This window comes from Neolamprologus multifasciatus, chromosome 8 (genome assembly GCF_963576455.1).
Source record: "Neolamprologus multifasciatus chromosome 8, fNeoMul1.2, whole genome shotgun sequence".
NCBI lineage: Eukaryota > Metazoa > Chordata > Actinopteri > Cichliformes > Cichlidae > Neolamprologus > Neolamprologus multifasciatus.
The window spans coordinates 15473549-15483556 of NC_140446.1; the positions used below are offsets into that span (position 1 = coordinate 15473549).

Sequence of the window (10008 nt, forward strand, 5' to 3'; positions counted from 1 at the left end):
TTTATGGTCCAATAGTGGAGTCTTAAAGTTGTTTATTCCACTTTTCTAACTGATCCTTTTTAGTTCACCTAATGAACAAAAACTACCAAACTTTTCTTTGATTATCAGCAGGGATGCATCCATAGATCAGCATTTTTTTTGAGCCAAACATTTCTACTGATTCTCACATGTACTGTGGTACTTAACATCATATTCTTGTCTATGCTAACTGAACAGTAACCAGAAACTGCATAAAAGCTCAGTGTTTCAGTCTCTCATATCACTGTAGCGTAATTGTAGTTGTAGTTACGCAGTTTTTTTGTGTTTTTTGTTTTTTCGTAGTCTTTTCCATCATATTGCAGCAATAACTGCAGTGAGTTTCTTATTGAGCGTGGCATTGATGGTAATACAGTGACATGTGAAACTGCACTTGGGCAGTGTTGACTTTTGGAAATTGGAGCCAGAGAAGAAAATGATTGATGAGCAGTAACACATGAATGGGGAAACCTGGTCACCCTAGTAATATAACCATTTTTTGTGGTTTTTAAATGAAACACCTCAGCAACTTCCGGATGGATTGCCATCAGGTTTACTGCACATCCCCATGTTCCTCTTAGGATAGGATGTAACAACTTTAGGAACCCAACTTTCTTTAGTGCCAATATGAGCTTAGATTTTTTTTTCCTCTGTAAAATCAAACAAATTTTAATATAAATATAATCTGTTAGGGTATGATTAGGCTGGCAGGCTTTTTGCCCTGTGTGCTACAGCCATCGAGCTTCTCAGTGTTCATGTGGCGCCTCATGCCATCTCAATGTGCTGCAAATGGCCCGTCATCATGCATCATGCTGATAGTAATTACCCTGTCCTTTAAGAAGTTAGACACAGCATGCATGGCTTTTTATTCTGTTTCAAAAGAAATAATAAAATAAAATAAAATGCTTTACTCAATGGTCTAATATAAGTTGTAGTTTCTCCCAAGAGTAAGGCAGCCCCTGCCTTCTGTGGCCATGCTTTCTCATGGGATTTTTACTCAGGTACTCTTACTGATATCTAATGGTGTTGTCCACTGTGTGTGTCTTGTGTGATACTGTTTTGACATGCGATTTTCAGCTACCTCAAACCTGTTTCTTAATATCAAAGTGGCAGAGTGATTTGCAATACATGGGCTGACTTTTGGTGTATTTATTGGATTTGTATAAGTGTGGATCAGTGCAGTAGCATATGTACCCTAAGGCTACCTTCATGTCTTTAACAGCTAGCCTACGTAGAAGCTTCCGCCACAGGAAAGATCGCCAGGGTTCTCCTGGTGAAGCGCACACTCCTGACGCCAATCACACAGAGTTCCTGATTTACGAGGAAGTCGCACAATATTTTCCACGTCCTGGAGAGAGACCTCGCCTTATAACACTCATTGGTTCGTCAATTGGAGTGAATTTTTACAGCGAAGAAACTATAGTTGTGATGAGAAATTCAGATACAGGCATCACGGGTTATGAATGTCATGGTACTTTTGGGATTTTAATTTAACTGTTCTTTATGTGCATAAACTCAAATCTGTGTTTACAATGTTAAAATAGTATTTTAACTTGACACGGTGAAGTCAACCTCAAAATTCTTTAGGATGTTCAGGAACCACCAGGAGTCAAACCTGTCATGAAGTGGAAACTGCTGGAAAAGCAGCATCACAGTGAAGTGAGTTTTACATCACTATGAACTGAGAGCGCCGACCAAGGACGAAGTCTCTGTTCCAAAATCGAATTCATCAAAGTCTTTATGGATTTTATGGATAAAGCAAATGCCTTATGGACAAGAGTTTCATGGTCAGATGAGACCAATATTGAGCTTTATGGCGGTAATGACCGTTGGTATGTTTGGACAAGTAATGCTGAGGTTTTCAAACCTGAGAACACTGGTGGAGGTAGCATCATGCTCTGGGGCTGTTTGTTTGTAATGTTGGTACGTTACACAAAGTGTATGGAATCATGGAGGAAGACTACCTTCGAATTAGAGTCAGATAAACAGCTAGTCAACTGAAACTTGGGCATAACTGGATGTTTTGGAATGGATAAAGCAGGCTTGTGAACCGGCCTTCAAAAAAAACACAACCTTAACCACATTGAAAGTACGCTCAAAACCAGCCAATTTAAATCAACTTTAGCCTTTCAAATTTAAAAACCCAAATATTAGTGTGTATATTAATGTATAAATTTGGCCCTGTGAGAAAATCCAAAAAGATTCAAACTTGTGCACAAACTTCTTGGGATTTTCTTTAAGAGATTACAGATGTATGCTGTACAATCATTTCATCCTGGAAAAAGAACAGTTTAAAGAAATCATTAAAAACTCCAAACTACCATGTTATTCATGCCCACAATGAGTGAACTTTTGCCCAGATCTATACACACATGTTCCAAGTTTATGATCATCTTATATAAACTAGCTATGCTGTTTGTATGGTCATAGGTTCACTTGGAACACGGATTGCTGAGCTCAAACAGAAGGTGATTGCTGAGAATCTGCGGCGGTACGGTTTGGCTGTGCCTCGTAAGTGTTGTTTATCTTTTCTAAGTGCAGTAAAAGAGCTTTCGAGTGGGTATAAGGCACTTTGTTCTTTGGCACTTCATACCTGCAAACACACTCAACCTTTACATTTCTCTCAGGAAACTCCCATAATTTCCGTGACCCTCAAAATATTACATGAGTTTTCAGATTATTAAACAAACAATCCACACACCACATACCATTCCAATTCAGTTTTGTTAGTTATGATGCCATTTCACAACAGCCGTTCCTTCAATGCTTCTAAACCCATCTGTCACACCAACCTGGCAACCCACTGCCTAATTCAAGGGAGGTGTGTGCATCTAGTCTCTGCACAGGCAGACTGTGAGACGGTGAATCATTTAACGTCACCATCATAGATGCTGTTTTCCCCAGTTTAACAACTGTGACGATTCAGTACGAGACACTTTAAAACACGCCAAAATAAACGAGTCATACATGGAGCTTGTTGATGTCTGTGACAGGGAGTTGCAGACTTTGGTGTACTTGGAAAGATGTTCAGCTTTTAATAACTCATTGGCAAAACATAAAAAAGAGAACTGGTACCGACTGAGACAAGTATCTCTTTGATACTGTAAACGTTGATTTTGTTTGTTGATTTTACAGTAAACACACTGCTTTTTAATGCAATCAGTATCGAGCTTAATGAGATATCCAGAAACATACAAGCATCCAGTATCTTGAGTCTTATTTTCCAACTTGCTCTTTCTGCTGACCAACGGTGCCCTGAAGACACCACTCGAGCCAGGAAGAGTCATGAGAGAGAAGGAGTGGAGTACCACTTCATCAGTAAAGCTGCTTTTGAGGCAGACATCCAGAATGGCAAGTGAGTGCTGGGAACAATGTTTTCTGATGAAGCGCAAAAAAATTATAGAACACAAAAGGGTTAACTGAAGCATTTCAGCATTTTAGTTAATTTAATTAACTCATTAGTGGTGATGTGTTTATGCAGGTTTATTGAGTACGGCGAGTATAAAGAGAATCTCTATGGCACCAGTTTGGACTCCATTCACAGAGTTTTGGATCAGAACAAGGTCTGTCTGGTGGATGTGCAGCCAGAGGTAAGTGTTTTTAAAAATATGGTAGGCGGCACTGCCAACCAAATACGTTTCTGTTTGCTTCAAAAAGAATATCCTCTCTGATAATTGTGCAGTATTTTATACTTAGACATTGATTTGACTTGATATGGTCTTCTGTTTGTGCAGTATATCTTCTCAGCATAGAAAAAGCTCTGTGGGATTTTTATATGGGAGTTTGTAAATGGCTGATTGGTCTTATCACATTCAGGCATTGAAGACTCTCCGCACTGCTGAGTTCAAACCATATGTCATCTTTGTAAGGCCTCGCATCGGTGATGGTCAGAGAAAGCAGTTTGGCTCCTCTTCCTCACTCAGTGTAGGGGTCACGGTGAGTGATCCCACATCAAACCTGCCAGACGTGCAGTACACTTTCTGGGCTTATTAATTGATGGTGGAATATAAATGAAGCTTACAAAGGCTTAGTTCAGACTAAGGTAATCTTGCATTGTTTGTTTTGTTGAGAAAGGAATCATATCAAAAAGTTGATTGAAGCTCAGTAAATAAAGCTTTTCTTCACATGGCATGCATTTAAACTCCTTTTGTGAGCATTTTATTTAATATAAACTGCTTAAAGTTACTTAGTTGTACAAACACAGCCAAATATGTTGGTGTCTGTGAAGGTCATTTGAATACAGTGAAGTGAATGAGCTCTGTGTCATAGTATGGTATGCTATCCTGTTGGAAGCAGCCAACAAAAGATGATGACACTGTGGTCTTTAACAGATGGACGTGGTCAGCAACAATACTCAGGTGGGCTGTGGCATTTAAACGATGCCAAGATAATATCCCCCCACACCAACAACAGCCTGAAGATGGGGTGGATCCATGCTTTCATGTTGTTTGTGCCAAATTCTGAGAGATAGTTTCAGTAGATCAGCAATTTCCCAGCCTGTCTGGGACCAAAAATCGTGCCACGTTCAAAAAGTCATATTTTGACAATATCTGCATGTCAGCTTTGAAGGGTACCGAGTAAGAATAGAGAAATTCCATATGGTCATTTGTTTAACTTCGACTGTTCTCTAGCAGAGTGTATTAGCAGCTAAACACTTGTCTCTCTTCCTCTCCAGGACGATGACTTGCAGGAAATGAAGCAGTCGGCAGAGCAAATGGACGAATGCTACGGCCACTGGGCCGACTACGTGTTGGTAAAGGAAGATCCAGCTAGTGCCTTAGCAGAGCTCCAGGTTGTATTGGAAAAAGTACAGATGGAGCCACAGTGGGTGCCTGCATCCTGGGTGAGGCGCTAGCCAGCTGACCTTCCAAATAGAAAAAGAGGACAGAACTGTGGCATGCCTCTGAAGGTGCTGAGCATTTGGACTGATCCAGTGTTTTACTGCCGTGTAACCATTCCACAAATGAGTATGTGAGTCACTGTAAAAGAACATCCAACAGGCCTGTTGCAGAGTGGTCAGCATAGAATGACCACAGTAGTCAGATAGTGCTGGTGTACATACCGTATATCCTGATAGTGCAGTGGCTTTATATGAGAAAGGTATGTAGTACAAGCATGCAGGACAAAGTTCCTACAGCAACTTATTGTCAAAAACATCTGCACTCAGTGTGGTCAGCTATGTAAGCCCCCTATTATAACAGCAGCTATAATGTGAAGTGCCATATTGAATATGTTAACTGTAAAGCAGAAGAAATCTGAAGACCATATGACTGATTTTGCTTTGACAATAGTTTGAGTTTAGTGAAGTGGGTTGAATTTGTCTACATTTGCTTGAAAAATAAAACAAGACCAACTCTGTTTATTGGGGAAACTATTTTACTGACGGATCACACTCATGAAACAATTATAAACCATAAACAAAAGGGAAATATACATATGTGGTTGCATTGTGTGCAAGAATACACAAGGCCTTTTACTTCCAAAGCTTCTTGATGGACATGTTCTTCTCACTGTCTTTCTGCATGACCTGATAAAGTTAAACTGCGTTAGTATAGTGCAAGACGTGAACACTGCATTCAAAAATTAGCTTTAGGTTATACTGACCTTTGCCACCGCCATCTCAAAGTCCTCCTGAGTGACGTGCACTCTCCGTTCTCTCAGAGCATACATCCCTGCCTCTGTGCAGACGCCCTATAGTACACAAATGCAGTAGGGGAAATTTAATGATGTAGTTCCTCATTTAACGCAGCTTCCATTTAGCAGGTTAATTCTTACCTTAACCTCAGCACCAGAAGCTCCAGGCATCAACTCTGCAATCTTCCTCAGGTTAATGCCGCGAGTCAGATTCATCTTCCTGGAGTGGATCTTCAGGATATCCAGACGGGCCTGTGGGTGCATAATTAAGTGTGCTTAGATACAAAAAACTCAGCATGTTTGAGTAAACACGCTAAAGGGTATAACGATTAACTACCTCTTCGTTGGGAGGCGGAAACTCGATCTTCCTGTCAATCCTGCCTGGCCGGAGCAGAGCTGAGTCCAAGATGTCAATTCGGTTAGTGGCCATGATGACCTGCAGAGATGGACGACATACTATTAAGTATATTTGAATAATTGGGGTTATTTAATACTTTAACTCCCATGTTTGGCACTCATGAACATTTAACAAATGCAGCATTAGTTGTTTTGAAATATTATAAAGGTCTTCTGTAGTCATCAGCAACTTTAGGTGATGCTGGCATATAAATAAATACCAGTTGTACCACAAAATGTCATTTATGCATAAAGAACCTATACAGCAAGCCGAAATGTCATCAGTGACGCATGTTTTAAGAGGTTGTCCTGTGCACATAACACTACACCTCAGTGTTCATAGTAAGGATATGAGACTACACAGTGATCTTCTACAGTACCTTGATGTTCTTGGTTGCTTCGAAGCCATCCAGCTGATTGAGCAGCTCCAGCATCGTCCTCTGCACCTCACTGTCCCCGCCTGAGCCTCCCTCCAGCCGAGATGAGCCGATGGAGTCGATCTCATCCATGAAGATGATGGACGGAGCATGCTCTCTCGCCATGACAAAGAGTTCTCGCACCATACGGGCACCTGCGGACAGCCAGGGAGAAATTAACCAAAACCAGTTATTAAAAACATGGGGATCAATTCGATCCCAGTGTACAGGAAAGAAAAGGCACACACCCTCTCCGATAAATTTCTGGACCAGCTCTGATCCAGACACCCTGATGAAGGTGCAGTCAGTGTGATGGGCCACAGCTCTGGCAAGGAGGGTCTTCCCTGTACCTGGGGGGCCATAGAGCAGCACTCCCTGCAAGCACAAAGGAAAATCTGAACCACCTACACAGATGCGACAAGTGTAGCTTTAGTTAACCGATTTAATGAAATTATCTTTTTCCCCCCTCTCTTTGCTTTTCATGTTTTAGGACTGAAGTGAATGATGGGCAGGCAACAAGACGAGAAAATGTGTCAAAGATATGATTATAAAACCCTAAGAGAAACTTCTGAAATTCGTACCATCGGCTCTCTTGTCAAATACCCACCTTGGGCTGGGCAATGCCTAAAGCCTCGAACAGCTCGGGGTGTTTGACAGGCAGCTCAATCACTTCTTTGATCTCCTTGATCTGCTTATCCAGGCCGCCGATCATTTCATAGGTGGAGTCCGGCACCTTCTCCACCATCATGAGGGACACCAGAGGGTCCACCTTGTTAGGAAGGATCTTGTGCAAGGTGTAGCTGTCGTTACGCAGAGCTACACGACAGTTTGGAGTCACCTAGTGGCAATTTGACAGAAATAATAACAGAACAGTTTAGGTTTCCTGATTCCTAGTACTTATTTTATGAGTAAAATACATTTTCTTTCTTGTTTAGCTCCATCATACTTTACAGTAAATATTACAAATGGACTCAGGTTTTATAATACTCACATCATTGATGTCAATGTTTTTGTCCACATCCACCACAAACTTTCCCTCTGGATGCACCTGAAAATGATGAACAGACATAAATTAAAACTGTCCACGACTGATTCAAAAAGAAGGATGCTGCATGGTGAATGTACACAGCATACCTTAACTAGCACTTTCTTTTTGTCCATGACCCTCACCACCTCTCCCACGTAGGATCCCTGTTCCTGTAGTAGCTGCAGCTCCTCACGAAGGAGACGCACTGAGACCAAAGTAACAAAGGAAATGTCTGACTGTGTACATCAGAATGACACAATTCCCAGTAATGTGGCAGGAAGATAAAGCACCATACCTTTGGCATTGAGCTCATTTCTCTGTGCCTGCAGACGTCTGAGATTCTGACTCTTCTCGTTCACAGTCAACTATGAAGAAAAAAAGCAGGTCAGGCCTGATGGGCAAGCGTGCGTTAAAAAGCAACAAAAACAAAAATGATTTTTCATTTCCTCACCTGCAACTCTTCTATCTTAGATAAGTAGTACTGCCGCAGACCTGATCCACCTTTACTCTCCCCCATCTCCATCTGCTAAAGAAACACATTGCAACATGGTGCAACTTCTTCACAGCGAGCTCTTGAACATTTAAATATGGCATATTTAACCTCCTAGGACCTGGCATCCACATATGTGGACATCACATTTTGGGTTATTTAGACCAAAATACTCAATTTTGCTCCACAAGGGCCTGATATCCACTTACGAGGACATTATACTGCTACTGTTCTATTGAAATTTTAAAGGAATATCTTCATATGTGGCTCTCATTTTTCTTAGAAACAAAAATTAGGTAAAAAAAAAAAATCTGGTAATTCTTTATTTTTACATTCATTGGGTCCCAATCAGCCCAAATATCAAAGAGAAATTAAAAATGCATGCCGTGGAAGAGTTCGGGTCTTAGGAGGTTAAATATGCATCAATCAATGACTGCGTTTATAAGCCATCAATTTTGTTTCATTCTTGTTTTAAGCTAAGAAAGTATGTTGGCCAGTTGATTGCTATGCTGCCTGCCAATTTGTGTGAGTGATGATGATTTTGACAGAACCGACAGCAAACTGGGTCAAATGAATTCTCAAGTGCCTTTCCTTTAGTCCCCATTTGCAACTTAAAAGTTGTCCATCAAGTGTGGTATGGTGGTTAACACTGCTGTATCACAGCAGGAAGGTTCGGGGTTTGAATCCAGTCCAAGGTGGTGTAAGATTAATTGGTGACGGTGTGAATGTGAGCACGAATAGTTGTATATATGAATTAGCCCTGCAAAAGACTGGCGACCTGTCCATGATGTACCCTGCCACTGGCCCTATGACAGCTGGAATAGGCTCCAGCCAAAACGCAATGCTAAATTGGAGCAGAGACGTCACTGTGTACTCTGTATACCCTCAATATGAAGCAGCCTCTATGCATACAGTTTTAGTTAGGCAGAGATCTCCTGAAGGATGCAAACCACGTCTCTTTTTCCAACTATAGCATTTACGCCACTATATTTAAAGTTGAAGATTAAGATACCAATTATATAGCAGCCTACAGACTTATGCTGTAAAAATACTGAGGAACTGTAACATTTTTCCCGCGAACATTATTTTAGATTAACCCAGCAGCATATAAATCATCTACATTAGCTTTTTGTGGTCCCGAAAAGTCCAACGTACATGCCCGATGAGAGGATCTTATGTTGGACAATGCAAAGTACACAACATTTATCAGTAAACAGTGTATGCCGAGCTTGACATTATCTAATATTATAGAAGAAGAATAGAAATGCACATTTGTCCAATTTTCATTGATTAAATTGGTGGACTGAACTGGTTGAAATTGACCACTGTTTACATTAGCCATTAGGCCTAATCAGTAGCACCAACACAGGAAATATCTTTTAGGCAAGGAATACAAAAAAAAAAACCCTAAACACCCTATGTAACAATAAGCGTTAAAGCGTGTGACGCTTACTTTCTCCCAACAATTACAGTTCATTAGCAAACTAACAACAGTTAGCTTACGTACAGACGTGCACGTATATTAATAAAGTAACGCTTGGTGTTTCCCATATAATAAACTCAGATATATATCTCTCATAATATGCTGAAATAAGCACCCCTGTGTGGTCAAAAAAAGCTAAGAATAGAATAAACTGTCCGCACCTTGCTGCCAGTCATCGTGAAAAGCTAGCTGGGTTAGCTACAATGAGACAGCAAACCGGCACAATCGCTGCTTTCAATGAAGTGACGTTTCCGTTTTTACACTGAAGTCCCGCATCCTTCCCTCAAACAACCGATTTTGAATAAACTATTAGACCCACAGCAAAACAGAAACGTTTCCTTCGCATGGCAGTCATAAAAGCAACAAAGCGGCAGGGAAAAAAATACACCTACATGATCAATTCCGTCCACCTCCATCTTGAAATTTCTACATCCGGTTAAAGCCACTGCAGACCAGGCGCTATTTCCGGTAAGTGGCGCGTCTTCGTGGTATTTCTTTGATGTATAATATATACAAATGCAGACACCGCCACCTACAGTCTATTTTA

At 40.9% G+C, this 10008-nt stretch overlaps 2 protein-coding genes across 13 annotated transcripts in view; one reads left to right on the top strand and one right to left on the bottom strand.

The window, feature by feature from the left end:
- LOC146512719 (MAGUK p55 subfamily member 3-like) overlaps positions 1-7220 on the top strand; it is a 30516-nt gene extending 23296 nt beyond the window's left edge. For 4 of the 9 annotated variants that reach the window (XM_085170167.1, XM_085170170.1, XM_085170173.1 and 1 more), the window contains 6 exons: positions 1238-1396; positions 2446-2526; positions 3277-3370; positions 3497-3605; positions 3832-3951; positions 4691-7220. In XM_085170167.1, coding sequence (XP_085026293.1) covers positions 1238-1396; positions 2446-2526; positions 3277-3370; positions 3497-3605; positions 3832-3951; positions 4691-4870 — 743 coding nt within the window. In that variant the 3' untranslated portion in view covers positions 4871-7220. Of the gene's footprint in view, positions 1-944; positions 1017-1237; positions 1397-2445; positions 2527-3276; positions 3371-3496; positions 3606-3831; positions 3952-4690 lie in introns of all 9 variants that reach the window. The other 5 variants (XM_085170164.1, XM_085170168.1, XM_085170165.1 and 2 more) reach the window with 2 other exon arrangements.
- Positions 5374-9958, bottom strand: psmc5 (proteasome 26S subunit, ATPase 5). 4 transcript variants are annotated; one of them, XM_085170177.1, is made up of 12 exons: positions 9854-9958; positions 7940-8014; positions 7784-7853; positions 7596-7693; positions 7453-7509; positions 7069-7299; positions 6710-6836; positions 6426-6616; positions 5987-6085; positions 5791-5901; positions 5620-5706; positions 5374-5542 (listed from the first exon to the last, which is right to left on the bottom strand). In XM_085170177.1, the coding sequence occupies exons 1-12, from the start codon at positions 9875-9877 to the stop codon at positions 5489-5491; spliced, it is 1224 nt and encodes a 407-aa protein (XP_085026303.1). In that variant the 5' UTR covers positions 9878-9958; the 3' UTR covers positions 5374-5488. The 4 variants fall into 4 exon arrangements, with proteins under 4 accessions (XP_085026303.1, XP_085026304.1, XP_085026306.1 ...); XM_085170178.1 differs by having other exon boundaries at positions 7940-8011; positions 9854-9921; XM_085170180.1 differs by lacking the exon at positions 9854-9958 and adding an exon at positions 9623-9843 and having other exon boundaries at positions 7940-8011.
- Between the last annotated feature and the right edge of the window lie 50 nt (positions 9959-10008).